The 23037-nt window shown below is 44.2% G+C and overlaps 1 protein-coding gene across 1 annotated transcript in view; it reads left to right on the top strand.

Annotated features, from left to right (window-relative positions):
* Positions 1-241: 241 nt before the first annotated feature.
* DNAJC13 (DnaJ heat shock protein family (Hsp40) member C13) overlaps positions 242-23037 on the top strand; it is a 94405-nt gene continuing 71609 nt past the window's right edge. Inside the window, exons 1-5 of the mRNA XM_058657274.1 lie at positions 242-512; positions 14759-14839; positions 20978-21053; positions 21766-21915; positions 22236-22277. Of these exons, the coding sequence (XP_058513257.1) occupies positions 14772-14839; positions 20978-21053; positions 21766-21915; positions 22236-22277 (336 nt within the window). The 5' untranslated portion in view covers positions 242-512; positions 14759-14771. The remainder of the gene's footprint in view (positions 513-14758; positions 14840-20977; positions 21054-21765; positions 21916-22235; positions 22278-23037) is intronic.

The raw sequence follows: 23037 nt of genomic DNA, 5'->3' as shown, positions 1-23037 counted from the left end.
GCAGGAGGGGGCGTGTCCTCCTCAGCCCGGCCGCGCGGCGTGGACCACGAAGCCCACGGCCGCCTCTTCCTCCTTCTGCGCATGTGCTCCCGCCGGGGGCTCCCAGTGGGCGTGGGGAACGCTGCCATTCCGGGACAGGGAGCCAATGGGATGGGGAGGCTGGGGCGGGGTCACGGGCTACGGGGCGGGGCGGAAGGCGGAAGAGTGGACCAGCTGAGCGCTCCTCGTGACGGCCCGGGCCGCGGCGGCGCAAGCGCGTTGAGCGAGGTCGTGCCAAGCCCGGCCAAGATGGCTGCCTCCAGTGTGAGCCTCTGAGAGGCGGAGGGAGGAGGCGGAGGGGCGGGGAGGCCGCACCCGGCGGTGGCGAGAACCCGCGGCCGCGGAGCCCCTGGGCCCCCGGCGGGGAAGGGGAAGTGGTGAGAGGAGCAGGTCACAGGGCCGCCTCATCGCACTGCACGCAGAGCCGGCGGCGGGAGGAGCTCGGGCCGGAGCCTCTCCAGCCTCCCGCGAAGGTAAAGCCGACCCCGGTGCAGGACTCTGTGGGACTCTGGGCTCCACGGGTTGGTAGCTGCAGCTCCTGAGGGAGGCAGGTCCACCCCATCCCAGCCCCGGCTGCCGTTCTGGTCCGTTCCGCCAGACTCCCCAACCCCCGCTCCCCACCCTAAGTGACATTGGCTTGGGGGAGCAGGGCCCCGTCCAGTCCACCCGGCTTGCTAAGTTCTGTGGTTCGATTCCGCTCTCCCTAGCACATCCTGAGCCTGCCTTCCCCAGCGCTCTTCCCTGCGGGCTCCGCCCTGGCTGGCCCTCTCGGCCTCAGCGTCCAGCGCCGCGGAACGCTGGGCTTCGGCCACTCGGCATCCCGTGCTGTCCAAGTGTCCCGCTTGGACTTTGCTTAGTTTCGTTTTCTTGTGTTCAGGATTGAGGAGCAGCCCCGGCGTCTTACAGTGCCTCCCTTTTCCAAACACTGGAGGTTTTTTTTTTCCCCCCTCAACAAAGGTTTTGTCTTTCCACCCCCTGCCAGGGAGTTTTTTTTTTTTTTTTTTTCACTTTTTTTCTTTAGCTGTATTGATGAGTAAGTGGTGCTTAGACGCTGGGAGAAGTGCTATTTAGCACAGGTTTGAGACGTTAAGCTTAGAGTACCTGCCTTGAAAAGTGTCTCGAGATTGGTTTCTTTTATGGTTCCTAAGGGGTGGGGAGAAGCGGTTATCTCCCCTCTGGCACAGCCGGGGTCTCGCCTCCCCCCAAGGAGCAGGGCCTCTACCTGATCCTGTGGGGTCCTCTGTGCAGGGCCTTGTGCTGTAGAGCTCCCTTAAGCCTCTTGGAGCTTTTGTGTCTTGGAAGAATGGGCATATTTTGGGATGATTCTTCAGGGCCTGCCTCTGTTAAAGGCACTGACTGCAGTGTGGGGAAATGACAGGGTGGCCAGATTGTGTTCTGTGTGACTTTAGGATTAGTCAAGAGGACTTGCTTTTTAAAGACCATTTAAAAAAAGCCAGACACATGAACTGCTTGTGAGAAAGAACGGGGTATCTGTATCCTGCAAAGACTCAATTTCATAGTTCTTTGATTTCTAAAAAGCTCTTTGATTTAACTTGGTCTGTAACACAACTTTGGTGACATTAACATGTGAAATGAAGCATGCACTGCCTACATGGTTACATCTCCGTCTGGCCTGTGCTCTGACAGGATGGTGTAGTCCGGCACACGGGCCTTGTTCAGGAAGTACCACGTGATGTTCTTTATAACAGGAGGTAGGACGGAAGAAGGGAGGAAAAGAGGAGTCAGCTGACTCAAAGCTGTGGTCCTCTTGGTGGAAAATACGGGCACCTGATTTCTTCTGGTCACAGCATCTTCCAGTGTTAAGTTTTGTAGCAAACAAGGGAAAAGTTTAATGAACTTAGGGATGCCAGGGTTGGGGAAAAGTTATGGAATCAGAGAAAGCATGAGTTCTAAGAATGTAGGTTTACCCACAAGTGAAAGCAGGGTGTCCGGATGGACGAACAATAATGGCATTATTTATAAAAAGGTTGGTTAGTAAAGCCTGGTTCTCCATAGATATCCTCAGTTTCAATACCGGTATCTTCTGACTGTTTCGGTTCCGTTCATGGATCATTTTCATTTACACAGGTGAATTTGAGGTTTCTGTTCTTCTATTCTCTGTTTAAGGATACTCTCTGGCATTTCAGTTAGTCAGATGGAAGGCAAGGCTACGCAGTGAAACTGGAGTGCACGCTGGATTGCTGGTCGTAGATTTTGTACTAAATGTTCTCTGACGTTTAACAGTGGTGAAACCTGAGTTGTTTTGAGAGATCTTTGAATCTGTGGTTCTCAGCTTTGTCAGACCTAATGAAGAGTTCCTTTTTATACCAAATAAATTGTAGTGCCTCTCTTACCATCTTGAAACAGTTTAAAAGTAAGGTACCAACCTCTGGCTTTGCCCTGGCATACTGGCATAAAAAGTACCTTTGCCCTCCCCTTCACAAGAAAAGAGAACTGACTTCAGATTTCTGACTTTTTGGAAGCCTGTCGAAGAGCTGAGCTTGCAGAGTCAGCTCCTGGCCCAGGATTTGAGGGAAGACGAGGCTCACGGACAGGGAGCATTCCCAGATTGTTGGACGGCTGGCCCCTGGGAAGACGTGTCCAGCCAGAACTGCCGAGCTGATGCAAGGCGCCTGCCCTGTGTGGGTGCCCTTCATCCTGTAGCCACACTGGGAGTTTTCCTAAAGGATTGGAAGGAGCTTTGTGGAGGGTCTGTTCTGTAGACCTGGAGGAGAGGAAGGGCAGCGTGACTTGGAGGAGAGTGAAGAAGCTCTTTTTCTGCTTTTAGAACGTAAGTGTTAGTCTCGTCAGAAGGGCACCTCCGCTGGCGTGGTCGATGGACGTTCATTGACCTGGGGAAGACAAGAATAGTTTCGGCCGTCAGGGAGGGACCCCAAGTCTAATCCTGCAGCCAGAGGAGCCTGGGGACCAAGGTGTTCATACTCCTGAGAGCAGTGAGTTAGCCTGAACCCAGGTAGGAACAATAGAGTGCAAGCCCCACCCCTTGCAAGCAAGCTAAGAAACTTTGAATAACATACAATGTCAGAATACTAACAAAGGCATGCTATTATGCAAGAAGGTACTGCTCAAATAATTAAGTAGTTATCTGGTAAATCATCCCCTGCCATGGAAAAAGCTTTTTTTTTTTTTTTTAAGATTTATTTTTATTGCAAAGTCATAAAGAGAGAGGAGGAGAGACAGAGAGGAAGATCTTCCGTTGATGGTTCACTCCCCAAGTGGCCATAACAGGCGGAGCTAGACTGATCCGAAGCCAGAAGCGGGAGCCTCCTCCGGGTCTCCCACGCAGGTGCAGGGTCCCAAGGCTTTGGGCCATGATCGACTGCTTTCCCAGGCCACAGGCAGGGAGCTGGATGGGAAGCAGGGCCACCTGTATTAGAACCAGCACCCATATGGCATCCCAGCGTGTTCAAGGCAAGGACTTTTAGCCACTAGGCTACCACACTGGGCTAGTATTAAGATCTGGCAAGACTGGTACACTGACAGTAACAATAGCAACATCATAATGCCTGCCCAATCCCTCGCTAGACTTGCACAATCCCTGCACCAAAACCCTCACAAAGATGTATGTCCATGTGCAGTCATAAGAATTATTCATGTTGCCATTGTCCTGTTGAGCGTGTCCAGGCTCAGTGATGGAATGTCCGTGGAAGGACCAGACGGAAACTCCCTCGGGAAGGGCAGCTTCAGAAGGAAAGGACCATAGCATGGAGTTGCTTGGAGCAGGAGGATGGCAGTAGGAAGACCCGGTGAATAATTTCAACAAAAAAGAAAATGTTAGAAATGAAAAACAGATGCAGAGTGCATCAGTAGATTTGACACAACTGAGAAAAACTATCAGTAAACTTGTGGGTATGTCAGAAATTACCCAGCTGCAACACGGAAAGCCTGATGACCGTATCAGCTGTGTTAATACATGCATAACTAGAATCCCAGAAAGAACAGAGCAGAAGAAGTGTGGAAATATTAGAGTCTTCTAGAGAATTACTTGTCAATTTTAAAAGAACATCAGGGGCCCGGCGGCGTGGCCTAGCGGCTAAAGTCCTCGCCTTGAAAGCCCCAGGATCCCATATGGGCGCCGGTTCTAGTCCCGGCAGCTCCACTTCCCATCCAGCTCTCTGCTTGTGGCCTGGGAAAGCAGTCGAGGATGGCCCAATGCATTGGGACCCTGCACCCATGTGGGAGACCCGGAAGAGGTTCCAGGTTCCCGGCTTCGGATCGGTGCGGCCCGTTGCGGCTCACTTGGGGAGTGAATCATCGGATGGAAGATCTTCCTCTCTGTCTCTCCTCCTCTCTGTATATCTGGCTGTAATAATAAAAAAAAATGAATAAATCTTTAAAAAGATTAAAAAAAAAAGAACATCAGGCAGGATAAATGCATGACAGCACCCCTCGTGGACTGATGTGAACGGTGAGCGGAGCGAGCACTTTGAAGGTAGCTGGAGAGCAGTGTCTCAGAGGGAAGCAGTGTCGGAGAACCCAGGTGACAGCTTTCAGATCGTTGAGGGAGAAACTGACAAACCAGAAATGTATACACAGTAAAAGTCTTGCAAAGAATGAAAGTGAAAGATGCACTAAAACAAAAGCTAAGCTTGTTGCCAGATCTGCTTTGCAAAGAAATGAAGAACGCTGGAAATGAAAACAAAACTCATTCCAAAAGAATGGGGGGGGTGGCGGTAGATTGTGTATCATGTAAAGTAAGGCATTAAGTGTGAGGCGAGTATTGAGAATATACTGTTTAAGTCTTTACACACAGCAGTGATTTTTAAATAGGGTGTAGTCACTAGGGTAAAAATAAATAAAGAATATAGCTATAAAATTATTATTAGGAAATCTGACCTCTGGTTCTTAGATACGACATAAAAGGGCATAAGAAAAGAAAAATTGTTATCAATGTATGGTCATTTTATACACTAGGTTTTTCAAAAACCGTATTCAGCTTTCATATAGAATTTAAAGGAACTTATGACAAAAGACAGCTGAGGCTGCCGTAATATGCATGCACATTTCTAGAAACTGCTGTGCTATGCACAACGGAAAAGCTAAAAACTAGGACTTTCAGGAGAAATTCAGAGAATTCAAAAGATATGTCTGACAGATTTAGAAAAGTGGGAACCAAAAACGGCAGCACTGCTTTGTTCATGTTAAATGTTTAAATACTTTAATCCTGGAAGAGTTTGCTTGTGGGACACTGGAAGGAGTGACAGCATGTCAGTTCTCGTGGAGAGACAGGAGGACTAGGTGAGCTCTGATGGAAGTTGTGGCAGTGCGTGCGTGCCCAACTTCCTGAAGTGCGTGCATGTGGCTGTTTTATGGGATGCCACATTCCTGCGTAGCCCAGTACGTCGGCGTGCTGTTCGCTGGAGATGAAATCATGCATAAACAAATATGAAATTTCCTTCATGCTCCAATTGTTCAGTATTGTATCAATCCTGATGGGATGAATTCACCTAAGAACAAAGCATTACAGCAGAACTGATTGTTTCACAAAACGTGTAACTTGAGTATAATGCCAGAGTACACAGGGAAGTTGTCAGGCCTGCGCATACCACGAGTGGCACTATCATTTGCGTTGTTTTCTGACATGAATAAGATAAATCGAGGATACTCTTTCAAGTTGCATGTTAGTTGCACTTCTGGAAAATCTATACATTGAGCCCCGCAAAATGTACTTTATACTTTGTGTTTCATATTTGAAATAGAATTAAACTCTGAGATTATGGGAAGTAAAGTGTTGTTTTTGCATTAATTTATTTGAAAGTTAGAGCGGGAGAGAGCTTCAATTCACTGATTCACTCTTCAAATAGCCACAGTAGTCAGGGCTGGTCCGGGTTGAGTCCAGGAGCTTCTTCCAAGTCTCCATGTGGGTGACAGGGGCCCAAGGACTTAAGCTATCTTCTAGTGCTTTTCCTAGATCATTTGCAGGGATTTGGATTGAAGGTGGAGCAGCCAGGACATGAACCAGTGCCCGTATAGGGTGTGGGCATTGCAGGCAAGGCCTTTGTCTGCTGTGCCCCCAGTGCTGGCCCCGTGACGAGGCTTCTAGCTATGTGAATGACTGCTGGACTCTTCAGCCCAAGAAGAATGGTCTTGTACGTTTAGGGCTGTCTAGCACCATTCCCTTGTTGCTGGCGGTCCTCCCAGAGCACCTCAGCTGGGATGCTGACCTCTGGCCATCTGCTTTGTTCAAAAGTTTAATCAGTGTTTTTTAATGCGTTTCTCTGCTTCGGTAATGTTCAGTGTGTTCAGCACTTTCCAGTTACCACCTCTTATTATTTGGAATGCTTCTTTGAAAACTTGATTCGAGAGACAGAACTAGAGACAGGAATCTCTCATCGAATAATTCAGTCCTCAAATGCCCCCACATCCTGTGCGGAGAGCCCAGAGCTGAAAGGTGAGAATTAGTCCAGGTGTCTCATGAGGGCAGCAGCGGTCAGCTGGTGGAAGCATTGTGCGCCTCTCTCAGGGTGTGCCTTATTCTGAGCATTGACCTGCAGGATCTGAGCCCCACCCCCTACCCGCTTCTGCAGCACGGGGCCAAACGGCTGCACCCGGTGTGACTCCTAATGAGAACACCTGAGACAGGGAGTGTCCGCGTAGCTAGTAGCTTAAGCAGGCATGGTTCGAATCTTTGCTAACTTAAGATATAGTTACCTGTGCAAAGGTGCATTTTCAGTCAATAAAGATAAAACGTGTATAGTAATTCTTTCCAGATGTTCTTGACTGTGCTCAGCAGCCTGCATGGTTGACTTTTCTAAAACAATGAGGTTGAAACAGTGGTGGGATCTCACAGTTGTGGCCTTGGTAAACAATAGCTGTTTAATCATTGCTCCCTTAGTGGTGTGCACCTGCTGGTCCGCTTTGCTGTTGCAGTAAGAGTTGAATTTTGGATGAGCAGAAAGCAAACCGCCAAAGCAGCCTAATTGTTTTAATGCTTAGGTTGTATCACCTGTGGTTGCCAGAGGGCAGTGGCAGGATTGATGAGGTTATGAATGAGTGGGCTTTGTGTGCTAGTTAAATTGTATGTTAACTGCTGAAATTTAAACTCTTGTACATTGTATCTTGTACATCCAGATTGTATTCCTCACTCATCTGGTGCTGTGGTGTTTCTTTCCCTCTGACTTCTAGTCAAGATACTGAGTATAATTTATTTATCTGAAAGGCAGAGTTAGAGGGCGCGGAAGAGAGTGGCCTGTTAGTTCACCCTTTAAATGTCTGCAGTTGCCAAAGCTACGAGTCTGGAGCTGTCTGGAGCTGCAGGTGGAGACAGGACCCCAGCGGAGGGTCCACTTCCACTGCCTTCCCAGGCATGTGAGCAGGAACTGCGTGGGAGACGGAGCAGTGGGGCCTCAAACCCACTCCCTTAAGGGTGCTCCTCCGCTCTGGTGTTGGAATTTTCCGTTTTTTAAGGTTGGACAGTGTTGCATGAATTGTATAGCACTGTGGGACAGTTAAAAATAACAGGGATGGTTCACAGAAGTAAACTTGAAACCTGTGCTGCTGCTATTTTGTGTTTGTGCTATATAAAAGGGAAACTGTAGCTTTTGAACTTTCTGTCCTTTGTTAGTGGAGAGAGAACTGTTAGGATACTTCAACTGTAAAACTTGCTTCAAGTTGTGTTAGAGCTATAGGAGGTTAAGCCCTCATTATAGGAGTTAAGTCCCATTTCCTGTAATAGTAGTGGAAGCAACACCAAGCTGCAACAAGGCTGCTCAAAATGTGTTTTGCAGTCCTGGTAGCATGGCTCAGTGGCTACGTCCTTGCCTTGCACACACTGGGATCCCATATGGGTGCCGGTTTGTGTCCCAGCTGCTCCACTTCCCATCCAGCTCCCTGCTTGTGGCCTGGGAAAGCAGAGGATGGCACAGAGCCTTGGGACCCTGCTCCCCTGGGGGAGAACCGGAAGAGGCTCCAGGCTCCTGGCTTTGGATTGGCGCAGCTCTGACCATTGCGGCTACTTGGGGAGTGAAACAGTAGATGGAAGATCTTTCATCCTGTAAATCTGCCTTTCCAATAAAAATCTTTTTTTAAAAATCTGTTTGCCTGTTTAGGCCTTTTTACGATTGTAGAGATGGATTGTTAATTGCCTGTTTAACTTGGAAGAGTTAATGGAACTAGTACACTTTGTTCTTCTTAGGTCAAGTTAGGCTTGAAAGATAAAATGAAATATAAATTAGATTTAGAAAGTTTTAAGGATGTACGAACTGAATATGTAAATAGCCAGTGATTTTTTAAAATTTGCCTAAATGAGCACATTCTTGAATAACTGTTGACTGTTTCAAGACAGTTTGAAGATTTAGTAAAGGAAGAGTCACAAGACATCTTTTGTGGAAAAAATGCCTCTTTTTAAATTTGTTTTTAAACAAGCGTGTATCTGTTTTGTCAGAAGTAAGAACTGGCTCCTCAGATGGAATGTGTATAAATAGATAGGCCTCCATTGCTGTTTACACTGTTGAATGGAGGAGGTCACTGCTGACCACCTGCCACCCATTGGCACTCGGGGGCAGAAGGACCTGGCCTTGGACCCACCCAAGATCACAGGGTGTCCTCTAGCTGGGCCCAGAGGGGAAAGTGTGTTCCCAGAGAAGAGGTGTCCTGGATTAAGGGCGTGCATGCGTATCTTCCCCAGTGAGGAGTGGTGCTCCGGCCCTTTTTGTAGAAACTTCTCTCACACTCCAAACAGCATATGTGCCCACCACTTTTTAATTTTTAAAGATGTAATGGCAGATACTAGCAATGCACCCAGAAGGGCCTATTTCAGTAAAGGGGTGGGAGTAGGGAAGGCCACATAAAACATTAGATAGGATTTTGTTCAAGGGCACTTGTGTTTTTCTATTATATATTTGTAAACGACACCTCAACCTGTGGGTTTGTGTTTCCTAGAAGCAGAGTATCACCCTGTGTTGTTTCCTACAGGAGGCTGTGTGCCACCTGCTACAGGTTCTTCCTTTGCCTGCCGACTGGTGTTTCTTGTCTGAACCCTGAGTTTCGGCCTTCTGGTTTGATTAAATATCATGTCAAGTGCAAACCTGAGTCCTCCCCGTTTAGCTTTGTTTATTAAAGTTCTCTTAGGAAGACAGGAAGAGCCAATGAAAATAGCAACATTGGTGTGTGTGTGTTTTTTTTTCTCACCACCTTCTAGTAAGACAAAGTATTTCTTTAAACTGAAGCATTGCTTCCAACATTTCTGTTGCATGTTTATTTCATGAGTGTGCCTCTGGACAGATTTTAACTGGAAAGGAATCAGAAGATTTTAAGGATGCGAGCACCCTCGGTTGTTTCACCTACCTTAGGATAGTGGGGCGTTTAAAGTTAAGGCATCATCAGGATGCCCACATCTCCTGTTGAAATGTGGGTTCAAGTTCTGGCTGTTCGCTTCCAGGTCCAGCTCCCTCTAATGTGGATGGGAGGCGGGAGGTGGTGGCTGAGTACCCGAGTTCCTGTTGCCCGTATGAGGGACCCGCATGGAGCTCCTGGTGTTGGCCTGGTCCAGCTGGCTGTCGTGGCCGTCTGCTGGAGTGGATCAGCGGATGGAAGAGTTCCTGTTTTCCCACCACCGCCTTGGGGCCGTTACCCTGGCTTTCAAATGAGTGAATCTTCAGTGGTAACTAGAGAGGTGACAGTACAGTGTTAGAACTTACAGGCAATTGCTTGGAGATACAATTGCCAGTGGAACTTTAATAATACTGCCGACTTTCTTGTTGGGTAACAACATTTCTTTCTGTAGGAATTGGCTTCTTTGACAAGTTGAGGAGCCCAGGATGGCATGCGTTCTGTAGCTATGATCTCTTTCTGAGTGTTTCAAGATTGCTGTAGGTGTGGTTCGCAGTTCACACACTGACTTGTTCATTTGTATGTGGGACGTGCTTTTACCAAGGCTTGAGTCATGTTTTAAACCTAAAATAATAATTTAAAAAACCCTCCAGGTTAAAGTCCATTTGATAGTTTCCTTCATACACAACACATTCTAAGACTGTCTAGTAATGGGTTTTTCATCTTGGTAAAAATTAATGTTCTGTTAACCATTTATAATTTGTACCTTTATTTGAAACTGACCTAAAGATGTAATTTGCTCAGTTTGAATGCCATCATGAGCACAATGAAATGTTTTTTTTAAAAGATTTATTTATTTATTTGGAAAGTCAAATATACAGAGAGGAGGAGAGACAGAGAGGAAGATCTTCCGTCCGATGATTCACTCCCCAAGTGACTGTAATAGCTGGTGCTGAGCCGATCTGAAGCCAGGAGCCAGGAACCTCCTCCAGGTCTCCTACGCAGGTGCAGGGTCCCAAGGCTTTGCACCGTCCTCGACTGCTTTGCCAGGAAAAAAATAGAAATGGGCAAAGGACATGAGTTAATATTTTTCAGAAGATGAAATTCAAATGGTTAATAGATACATGCAAGTTTGGTTTTGTAATGTACCAGGTAAAACCTCAGTTTCACTGTAGAGTATTTTGGTCAGAAAAGAAAGGGAAACTAAAATGTTTCCACCATTATTATATAAAAACTTCCACAGCCAGATTGGAAGAATTTTGCTACCCACATACTCACTCCGTTATTTTCACATCCACATTTTATTGCACTGTTTTTTTCACATGTCTGTGCAGCTTGTCCAACCATTGAACCATCTTGTTTATTAATTCATTTCAAGATAAACTCCATGATTTCAGTGCTGGAGAAAAGCAGTGTACCTTGAATATGACCTGCTGTCTGCAAGTTGTTGTATTGGTGTGGGAATTCCTTCCAGGTGGTCACACACAGTAGACATTTTAAATAGGCAGATAGGCTTGTTTAACCACGCACCCTTCACCCTCTATTGTATTGTTTTTTTGAGTGTGCTCATTCATCCCTGGTTAAATGAGTGTGTTGTTTGGGTTTTTGCTTCACACAGGGCATGCATATGGACTTCATTTTGCATTGAGTATCAGGTCCTTAGCTTGCAGCCTGGCTGGCATCGTGGGCGCTGTGACAGCCTGTTGACCCTGCCTTGTTCTGATGGAGGCTTCTGCTCAGCAGACCGCAAATCTGATGAATTTGTGTCAAAACTGTGTATATTTCAAAAAGTCATTCTTTCATTGTCTGTAAATGATCTTAATGCATCGCCAGCATTTCCCCTGGCAATAAATTAGAGAATGCAGGAACGTTGGGTTACTCGAAAGCATGCCTCGGGGAATTCATTGAAAAAAGTGGATCTAGCCAAAATGCCTGCACTGTCCTGAATTTGACTTTATTCGTTGCTGCTGTTCTATACCAAAGAACAAGTGAATCGGCAGGAAAGCCGTGGCGGTAACGCAGGTCCAGGATGCAGAATGGAAGCACAGGAAGACCAGAAAAACCTGGAGGTACTTTCACTACAGTCTAGCTACAGAGAACATGTCAGCTTGGTTTCCATCGTCATGAATAGTGAAATTGGTTTGAAACTGAAATGGGACAGTGCAGGAATGCAGCAGATGAAATAGAAATGGTGACTGAGGCTAGTTCTTGGCGACCTGAGTAACCTTGGAACACCCGGCAGAGTGACTGGTGCTGATGATGCCTTTGAAGGATGCCCTTGTTTTTTTCAGTTGGATAAATCATTCTTGCAACATGTAAATGTGAATGATTGCTCTAATGTGCTCAGTGTTTGTGCATGTGTTCCCATGCACTGGGTAGCTTCTCAGATGGCCGTGATAGCCAAGGGCACTCAGTGCAGGCCTCCCCGGGTGTGATGGGAACCGAGGGCTTGAGATGTCCCCTACTGCCTCCTGGGGTCTGCAGGAGTGGGAAGCCGACCAAGAACTCGAATGCAGGCACTCCAGTGTGGGACACAGCAATCCTAACACATGCCTGGATTGGTGTTTTTAAGATTTATTTATTTTTATTTGAAAGTCAGATTTATAGAGAGAAAGACGGAGAGAAAGATCTTCCGTCTGCTGGTTCACTCCACAAGTGATTGGAAAGGCTGGAACTGAGCTGATCTGAAGCCAAGAGCCAGAAGCTTCTTCCAGGTCTCCCACGTGGATGCAGGGCCCCAAGGCTTTGGGCTGTCTTTGACTTATTTCCCAAGGCCACAGGCAGGGAGCTGGATGGGAAGTCGAGCAGCTGGGATACGAATCAGTACTCACTTGGGATCCCAGTGCATGCAAGGTGAAGACTTGAGCTACTAGGCTACCGCACCAGCCCTACGTGCCTTGATTGTTAGTGCTCTTTGCTGATATTTATGAATTTGACATTACTCTTTGGTTTGGTGGTTCACTCCCCAAATGGATGCAAAGAGCAAAGATTGGGCTTGGGCCTGGTCAATGTCAGGAGCCGGAACTCCCTCTGTAACTCCTGCATGGGTGACAGGAGCCCAGGTAGCATGGATTTCTCTAAATTTGGTGTTGTTTGTGGTTCTCTTTCTGTACCTTAGAGCATAAATTAGTTATGCTGTTCAAAATAGGTTGACAGAATTCTCTTGAAGTACATGTTAGAGAATCAAGTTTGAGGTAGACATCGGAATTGCGAATAGGATCCCTGCGTTTCATTTGTTCATGTCAATAGTGCTTTCTGTGAGGAACTCTCTTAGGTTCTTGAGATACATGGAAAGAGTTAAGCATACAACCTGGATTTGCTGGGATTACATAAGCTGTGTGGAATATGAAAGATGTTACTGGAACAGAAGCGGTAGTAAAGGGAAATAGGGCTGCAGGGAAAGGAGGGAGGCTGAAAACGTGAGAGTTAGGGGAGGTGTCGCTGTGAAGGTAGCCTTGGCATGGCCTCTGAAGGAGGTGACAGTGTGCGCTGGCAAATGCATGGAGGAGGAGGCTTCTGTAGGAAGGACAAGGGCTCACCGATGGGACAGAAATAGGAGGAATGCCAAAGACGACTTCAAAATCGTTTCCTTAAAATATCTGTAGCACTGAGGTGTACAGCCAAATAAATATCTCCACACAAAAACTTGTTCAAAATCGTTTCCTTAAAATATCTGTAGCACTGAGGTGTACAGCCAAATAAATATCTCCACACAAAAACTTGTATGTGCATGCTCATAGCAGTATTAACAATAGTGAAAAATTAGAAACAGCACAAATGTCCATCATTTGATGAATGGTTAAACAGAGTGTGGAGTGTCGTTTGGCACTGTGGCTGGCACAGTGCTGGCTTCCGCAGTGGCAGAGTTGGATTAGTGCTTGTGAGGTGCACGCTGGGAGTCAGAGGTGACGGAGTAGAGGAGAGACTGCCAAGAGGGTTTCAGACTGGGGTGTTGAGGTCGATCTAAAAATGGTCGTGATGTTTGCAGTGCTCTGAATATACTGAGAGCCCAGGATGGCTGTAGCCTAAGAGGAAAGCCTCAACGAATTGTATCATTTTTATTTTTTAGATTTGTTTATTTATTTATTTGAAAGGCAGAGTGACAGGGAGAGAGAGAGCTTCCATTAATTGGTTCTTCCCCAAATGCCTGGGACAGCCCAGACTGCATCCTGGGTTTCTGCATGGTGGCGCAGGCTCAAGGAGCCTTCCCAGGCCGGGGCTGGGTCAGAATCAAGCAGCCAGGACAGACTGTGTGCAAGTGATATTTATCCTGCTGCGACACTTGCCCTATGATATGTGAATCATGTCTGAAAAAAGTGTTGCAAAAAATGTTTTTGAATGAATGCAGCTTTATTCTAATTGTGAAAAGAATATTTGTTGATTTGGGAAATTCCTAGTATTAAAAGTGTATTTAGCACCGTAAGTGAACCATAATTTTACCCATTTTATTTGAATTATTGGCATTTGTATGTATCCTACATGATTTTTTTTTGAGAATTATTTCTGATACTTTTAAAAAGATTTACTTATTAGAGTTGCAGAGAGAGGATGTGATACAGAGAGGATCTTCACCTGCTGGTTCACTCCCCTGCTGGCGGCAAGGGCCAAGCCTGGGCCCAGCCCATCCAGGAGCCAGGAGCTTCACGTGGGGCCGCCACACAGGGGTTATTTATAGTTGTTGCACTTTAGAGTTAGAGTGACAGCAAAATGGTTTCAAAAAAAACTTCTTGGAATTGATTTGAAACTTGGCAAATATTTTTTAGGTTTCCATGATGTGCCAAGGCATTGATTTACAATATGAATCTTAAAGATATTTTTAATTTTATTAAATATAGAGGATGTGTCTAGAACAGTTCTTGTCCTCAAGAAATTCAATCCATTGAGGGGAGACAGTTGGGCAGACAGTCACAGTATGGAGCTAAAGCGATGGCAGAAAGCTGAGCAGGCTGTTCCTTAGAAACTACAGTCTTTAAAACTTGTGAAACAAAATGTGGAAACAATTGTAGGGCCAACATTATGGCCCAGTGGCTTATGCCTCTGCCTGTGGAGCTTGGGCACTCTCCTAAAAGCGCTGACTTGAGTCCCGGTTGCTTTACCTCCTCTCCAGCTCCTGCTGTTGGGCTGGGAAAAGCCATAGGAGACCCCAAAGTGCTTGGTCCCCTGCCAGCCGCTTGGGAGTGAGCCAGTGCATGGAGGGGTATCTCTGTCTCCACTTCCACGCGCCTCACCCACACAGTGTCTCTCTCCTCGCTGCAACTCTGCCTATCAGATAAATAAATCTAAACGTTGTGGTCTGTACAGGATGCATGGCATACCAGGAAAATGTGAGAGATCATAGCTTGACTGTGAGAAATTTAGGATATGTGACACTATACTAGGGAGATGTAACATTGTACTAAATATATGCATTTTTTCTTCTCATTTTCAGGTTTCAGCACACAATGAACATAATTAGGGAAAATAGGGATTTGGCATGCTTCTACACAACAAAACATTCATGGAGGGGAAAGTAAGTATTCCTGTTGGTTTTATCCCTCTGTGCTTCCGTGAAGGTTTGCTCTGTTGCCACAGCTTGACTAATGCAGAAGAGCTCACTGGTGCTGTTCCCCCTTCTTGTCTGCAGCTTGTGAATGTTAAGTACAAGTGCTACATTTAGAATAAACCATTGTTCTTTTTTTCTTTTGACATTTCTGGGTTTCTGTATCTGCCTTGTGAAGGAGTTTGGTAAGAGATTAAGTAACAGTTAAAAGGAAAGTTAGCCAGTTACCCGGTTGTCTTGGATGCTACCAGTATGAAGGTTATGCAGTAATGATAGTGTTAAATTTTCTTACATAATCTAGTTTGTGTGGTGGACATATTTCCTATCCATTTGTCAGAGAGAATGTGTCATCAGTTTTGGTGAAGTTTGTCACTTTTTTAGGTTTGTAGAGACATTTAAAAATTGGATTGTTTCTTTTTTATTTCGCTTGGTATGGGATGAAGTAGTTTTTTTCTGTTTCCAGGCAGCTTCCCTAGCAGATCACGGTGTGAATGCTTCTGTTTCCCTCTTTGTAAGAGGGATGATTGTGATGATTATGCAAATATGACAAAATTAATGTCTTGGCTACATTGAATATTCAGTCACTGGCACCTGTTGACCATTACAAAAAGGTCTAGCGCACTGAGTAAAATGAGTATGGTACACTTGGACGAACAGATGGCCATATGGTCTCAGTGAGCCAGATTCTTCATTCTCTAGCCGGTGCAGAGCATGATAACTTCAAGGATGTCACAGCATTTGTGCTCTGTGGTATTTCTGGTTACATTAATGAACTGTCTATAATTTTGAAGCATTTGATTGTTTTCTTTCAGCACCTCATTGTGCGAATTTCTAAATTTGCTTATTCTCCTTGTAAAATATTTGTGTCTAATTTTTTCCCCTTAGTTTCACTGAGCAAAGGTTAGAGGGAAAATTGGCATGTATACTGTCCTTTGAATCAGTCTTAAAGACAACCGGATGTTTAAAACGATTTTATTTTCTCCCTCCAGTGGTAGATTGCTCTGCTCATCATAATGTACTGTAGTTACAGCCTCGTGACCAATTCTAAAGAACAAACTCCTGTAGTACTTTTTGTTTAGTGAACTTGTCAGCAAGTGGGATGCTCTGCAAATGTTTTAATAGTGACTAAGAATTCTTTTTTCTTCCTTTTTAAAAAAGTTTGGAGCTACATTGTTTCTGTGCTCTTAGCATAGTTCTTTGCTTGCATTTATACCAAAAACCTTTTTTGTTTTCATTGTAGCTTTGTGGTATATTAAAATGTATTAAAATATATGCTAAGATACATTTTGATATGATTTTATATATCCTAAAATTCACCCTTTGAGGTACACAAAATAATGCCTTTTTTCGTATAGTCATAGGAGTGTGAGCAAACGGTACCATTTTTGGAACACATTCAGTATCCCTCCTGGAAATATTTTCTAGGTAGACTATTCTTCCTGGTGTCTGACAGGCACTAATCTGTGATGTTAGGATTTGGCTGTTTGGAATGTTGTACATGGATACAGTGCCAGAAAAGGCCGTCTCTGGTGGACTTTTCACTTACCGTAGCGTGTTCATAGTATATCCTTGTAGTGTATGTAGCAGATGCTGGTGTGTTGTATGGTTGTGTCCTGTGTTGTCAGTTGCTTCAGCAGCTCTTGGACCTTTGTGTTTTCAGTCTGAATTATGGTAATGCCAAAGCTGCTTTGTTTTAAGCACCTTAGTGTCAATATTTTTTTTTAAGGTATTTTCATATTGGTATCTTTGTGTGGTTTTGACTTTCATTTTCCTAATGAGGAATAGTTTTTCACGTGCTTGTTGGCCATTTGTCTATTTAATGAAATGTCTGTTTAGATCTCTTACCTATTTTTAAATTGAGTTATTTGTCTTTTTATTGAATTGTAAAGTTTCTTTATGTTGGAAATAAGTCCATCATCAAATACATGGTTTGTAGATATTTTTTACACTGTTGTGGGTCGTCTCTTACTTTTTGTGACGATATTCTCTGAGGCACAAAATTTCAGATTCCAATGAAAACCACTGTTTTAAAAATGCCTTATTTATTATTATTGCTGTGCTTTTGGTGCCAGGTCTAAGAATCCAGGGTCATAAAGATTTATGTACTTTTAAGTTTTCTTTCGAAGATTTTAGAACATTAGTTTTGAGTAAGTTTGTTTGTTTTATAATGTTAGGTCAAGTAGGGATGCAGTGTCATTCCTTAGTGTGGGGTTATGTGGTCATCCCATCATTATTTCTGGAAAAAGGCTTTTCTTTCCCTGTTGAATTGTTTGGAAACCCTCATCAAGAAGCGAGCAGACAGTTGTGCGAGCGTGTGTGCCTGGACTCTGCGTCACATCCTGTTGGTCTGTGCACCTGCACTCCCTCCCGAAGCACACTGGCTCATTTACTACACTCTGCAGTTTTCACGCTGAGAACCAGCTTGTCTCTCGGCTTGCTTTTTCACAGCCAGGAGTGCTTTCTGGGTTTTCTGTGCTGGTTCAGGGGTTCAGGCACCGGAGCCATCTTCTGCTGCTTCTTAGGTGTCTTAGCAGGGAGCTGGACAGAAGAGGAGCTGTGTCCCTGTGGATTGCGTCACAGGCGCCAACTGTGACACCTGCCCCTCCAAGCAAATTCCTAACACTAGGCCAAACTCACCCCCAACTCTAGGCCAAACTCACCCCCAACTCTAGGCCAAACTCACCCCCAACTCTTGCTTTGACCAACTCTTTTCATCTGTAGGAACCCATTATTTTGATTGGGTTTTGTCTTTAGTGTTAAGCCATGTTTTATCTGCTTGAAAGTTCCCGGAAGAAATGCTTCAAGATCTTGATGACACTTGTTTAAAATTGTCATCAAAAGCTCTGTCCTTTAGCTCGTCTGGACACAACCGTCTTCCCATTGACTGGGCAGGAAGTTTGTGCCACTTTAATTTTTCTTTCAGAATTGTTTAAGCTGTTTAGTTGAGATGTCTGTGGTGTTGACTATTGTTTCTGCTGTAACTTACTCAGCCTCTTCAAGGAAAGCTAGAAAAAGATGAATCCAAACGCTTGAGCCGCCACCTCCTGCTTCTCAGTGCATTAACAGGGAAATGAGCCCAGTTACATATGCAGTGCAGGTGTCAGAAGGGCCTGGGAGTGTGCCACAATGCCTGCTTCTAACATTCATGCTTTTGTTCAGAATAAGATAAGCAAGGATTGGGCCCGGCACGGTAGCTTAGTGGCTGAAGTCCTTGCTTTGCTTACTCTGGGATTCCCATAGGCGCACCAGTTCATATCCCAGCTACTCCACTTTGCTTTCAGCTTGCTGCCTTTGGCCTGGGAAAGCCGTTGGGGACGATCCAAAGCCTTGGGACCCTGCACCCCTATGGGAGACCCTGAGAAGCTCCTGGCTCCTGGCTAAGGATTGGTGCAGCTCTGGTCATTCCGGCCAGCTGGGGAGTGAACCAGAGGATGGATGATCTTTCTGTATCTCCTGTAAATCTGCCTTTCCATTAAAAATAAATTTTTTAAAAATATATAAGCAAGGGTCTGTTTTATTACAGTGGCCTGAGCTGCCACCTGAGATGACAGGATGCAATATCTGCATGCCAGTTCCGGTCCCAGCTGTCCAGGCTTCCGGCTGATGTGCTGGAGAAGAGGCAGAAGATGAGTCAGGTGTGAGCCCCAGCGTCCCTGTGGGAGACGGGCTGGAATTCCAGGCTGCTGACAGGCTGACCTCAGCTTTTGGGGAAGTAAAACGAATCTTTAAAAAAATGACATTCAAATAAAACCAATTCTCTGGTTTTACTGCAGAATTATGTAAAGATTCTTTTGTGTGACTCTCAAGTTGCTTGTGAAGGATACAGTTTGTGAACTCACACTTCTGTCGTGTTTGTCGTTGTGCAGTCTTTAAGGTCAGGTGCTGATTTGAGAAAGATGTTTTCATTTCTATCGATTGAGCCTTATCTTAATAGCTAACCCCCAACCCTCCACCTGTTTCCCAAAGAAGCAAGTGGAGGTTTTTGTATTAGGAGAAACTGTTTTCATTTTTTAGTTTGCTGCTGTGTTGTACAACATGTAAAATTGGACAAAATATTTTAGAGTATTGCAATGATTTTTGAGGGCAGAGGTAGTTAAAGGTTTATTTTTATTTGAAATGCAGATTTTACAGATAGGAGACACAGAGAGATCTTCCATTCACTGGTTCACTCCCTAAATGGCCTCAGGGGCTGGAGCTGGGCCAGTCTGGAGCCAGGAGTGTGGAGCTGCTTCTGGCTCTCCTGTGTGGATTCAGGGACCCGAGGGGTTGAGCCATCTTGCGCTGCTCTCCCAAACATGTTAATGAGCAGGAAGCTGGATTGGAAGTAGAGCATCCAGGACTGGAAAAGATGATTGTGCCAGGTGGCGGCTGAAGCTATGAAGCCACCATACCAGCCCCAGCAGTACTTTTTTATTAGTACACGTGGGAGGTGAATCCCCATATGAAAATGACTGTTGTTGTATAATGTACTGATTGGGAAGAGCATGGACAGTAGAAAAGTGAAAATATGCAAGTTGTTTCTTAATGGAGTACATCATGTGTGTACATTATGGCTCTTTAGGGTAATACATGTCTTTAGTGTCTTAGTGCTTCAAAGTAGAAAACATGATCTTTGTTATTGATGGCCAAAAGGCATTTGATTCAATCTGACAATATTTTGGATTATTAAGTATTACTAAAATGCAAATATTTAATAAATATGTCTTGTTTTAATAAACTTCCAATATTGTAGTCTCTTAAGATGAACCTCTTTTTTGTCCTGGGTTTTAAGTGGGTTTTTATGATCATATTTTTTTTTTTTTTTTTAGGATTTATTTTTATTTTTATTACAAAGTCAGATATACTGAGAGGAGGAGAGATAGAGAGGAAGTGGAGCCGCCGGGATTAGAACCAGCGGCCATATGGGATCAAGGCGAGGACCTTAGTCACTAGGCCACGCCGCCGAGCCCTATGATCATATTTTAGTATCATTTGAGCAATCAGGAAACTGTCCTTACTGTTGTTTTCTAGAACCATTTAAGAAGCATGAGAGTTTTATTTGGTCCTCCAGAGTTTGTTTGAAGCTGGTTGCTCTCTGCTTTGGGAGGTGTAGCTCTCCGCAGCTGGCCAGGTTTTGTGTGAGGGGTTGACAGTCTGTTTCGCAGTTGAACAGCACACACTTGGCATTCGTTTGTTTCTTCTGTATCTAGGAATGTGGGGTTTTTTTATTCTTAGTTTTGTGTTTGTGTTTTCTTATACTAGCTAATATTCAATCCAATTTGTATATTCAAAGAACTAGTTTTAAATGTCTTTCCAGTTGAATTTCCACTCTTAGGAATTTCTTCAAGAGATAACTGATGTTAAAATAGAAATTTTTTTTCTTTCATTTATGTTACTCTGAGTAAAGGAAGTCAAGTGAAAAGTGAAAATTGCTTGTTTGTGGTGTAGGCTTCCTACTTCGAAAAAATTGCAGCACTCAAATGTAATAGGTAGTTGCTTCAGCAGAAATTAATGTTTCCAAATATGACTGTGACTGAGTAATTGCAAGCCATAGCTTTTCCTTCCTATTACAGTTTTGTTGAAAGATTTTACTTTTTAGAATCTTTGAGCATCCTCATCCTTTGTCAGCTTACTTGAACTAACATCCCAACTTGATTGTGTAGATAATGCTGTGCTACCTAAGCGTGTCAGTGTTGCACAGTGAAGTAAGCCTTGGTAGACTTCCGCACTGATTACACGTGGGAGTCCAGCACTGGATGGGAGCAGCCCCCCACTAATGGTGCCTGGGGAAGCAGTGGGCTGCTACACCCATGTGGGAAGCCCTCAAGAAGCTCTTGGTTCTGGCTTTGGATTGGCCCAGCTCTGGCTGTTGCAGCCAGTTGGGAAATGAGCCAACACATGGGAGATTCTTGTTCTGTCCCTTTCAAATAAAAACAAACACATACATAAATAAATAAATCTTTAAGAAAAAATAGAATACTTAAAATGGAAGAATATGAAACTAAGCTGTATTTATTCACCATGAATCAATTTAACGTTTCTGCTTTCTTTTGTGTTGACATCACATATATTTTTTAATGAAATAGTTTCTTTGTTGTTAAAAATTTAACCCCTTGTTTTCTTTTGTAGGTATAAGCGTGTCTTTTCAGTTGGAACCCATGCAATTACAACATATAATCCCAATACCTTAGAAGTAACAAATCAGGTAATCATGAGAATTTCTTAGGTGTTTGTATAAACTAGCTTGAAATTTTAAAAGTCAGAATATGATCCATTATCCCCTGGCCTGACGTCAGTATTTCATGACAGAAATGTCAAATCTAGGGGAAAAAAGTTAATGTGCTTTTGTAAGTCCTGAGCTTGGATCCAGAAGTAAATGAATGGGGGGGGGAGGGGAGTGCGCTTCTCCCATGATCTACAGGGAAGCCTTTCTGTGTGTGATGCTGGGCGCACCATTTCTGTTATGTATTCTTACGTTAGTTCTTTGTAGCTTTGAATACTGTTATGAAAATACTCTTATGCATATGTTAAGCCACAGGCAGTTGATTGAAATACTTGTCATGGAAGTAAGATTGTTATGGAGGCCAGAATATTGTAAGCATAGAAAAGCAAACATGTTTAAAGCTTATTTCTGGCTTATTTTAATTCTAAATGAACCATGTTTACAAATAATTCTAAAATTATAAACTCTGTTTTTTTCTGCTACTTATTCTGGTATTCTGGTAGCTTTAACGTCACTAATGACTGAAACTGGGATGCCAGTAGGATTGTTGTGGGTTTTCTCTGATGCCTGCTAGACCTCTGTTACTCTGTGAATTTTGACCGTTTTACTTGGCGGTTGTGAGACTAAAGTAATAAAGATAGCTGTTGGCGTTCATTGGCTGAGGGCATCCGTTGCATTCTTTTCTGTTTGTTAGTGGCCTTATGGAGACATTTGCAACATCAGCCCTGTCGGAAAAGGACAAGGGACAGAGTTCAACCTCACGTTTCGTAAAGGCAGTGGGAAGAAGTCAGAAACCTTGAAGTTTTCCACAGAGCACAGAACAGAGCTGCTTACAGAGGCATTGGTAAGAAAGATCTCATGGTCACAAGTGAGATGCTTGTTTAAAATACATCAGTTGACATTTAAGTAGATATTAATGTTTTTCTGACTAACGTTGCACAGTTGCTATTTGTTAGTCTTTAAATGCAAATAAAGGAAAAAGCAATTCATGTTTCATTGTCTTCTTCATCTACAAACTTCCACAGTCTTTTTTATTGATTATGCTTGATCTGTAACTTAGATGGTATTTTTTAGTTTCAGAGTTACTAATTTGGGTAGAGGACTGAACTGTGTCTCTTTCGAACAATTGATTGACCTGAATGTGGTTTTTGTTTTCTCTTTCAGAGATTTAGAACTGATTTTTCAGAGGGGAAAATCACTGGAAGGGTAAATACTTAGCATTAATGAAAATGTATTTTATGTGTACAGCCGTTACCCTTTATTGAAGAAACCATTTGTACCCGGAACACACTGTGTGGTATAGGAAACTAAAATATGAAGAATTAGGTTTAACACTTTTAAAAGGATACAATGGTATATGGAGAAAAGTCATGGGGCAACAAATATTTTCTGTTTAGCAAGTGTTTTTAGCAGTGAGAAACACTCTGTCACCACTCGGGGAGTACTGAGTCTTCCAGACAGTAACATGGTACTCATTGCATTGCAGTGCTGGGGAGAGCACGAAATGCTTGATGCTGGAACCCCTTGTTTCAGAATCTGAGGGTTTGAAGATGCTTAGAGAACCCGGTCTTGCTGTATGTTTTTGTATTGTGCCTGGAACAGACCGAATCTCCTGATGGTGTAATTGACAGCTTTGAGGGAAAGTCATTCTTGCTTGTTAGTCTTCACTTGCCTAGGCCCTCTCCTGTACAGCCGCATGCAGACCGGATCAGGCCCTTCTGAGGACAGGAAATGGGACTGCACGCTTGTTTCATTCTTGTGTAAGAATGTATTTCTCTCCATGAGCAAACCCGTGTCTTTTGGCAAAGGGCAGGAACTGAATTCTAGTAAGCTGGCATCTTTCCCCTCTCTTCCTCAAGCCCACGTCGTTTCCGTGGGTGTTCTACGGTTTAGCTGAGCATTCCAGAGAGCTCGCCGAGTGCAGTGCTTGCCCAGAGTCCGTTTGAAGCAGTGTAATGGCGACTTG

The sequence above is a fragment of the Ochotona princeps genome, chromosome 30 (genome assembly GCF_030435755.1).
Source record: "Ochotona princeps isolate mOchPri1 chromosome 30, mOchPri1.hap1, whole genome shotgun sequence".
NCBI lineage: Eukaryota > Metazoa > Chordata > Mammalia > Lagomorpha > Ochotonidae > Ochotona > Ochotona princeps.
Note: the sequence above shows the minus strand (reverse complement) of the source record. Positions and strands in the feature narration are given on the sequence as shown.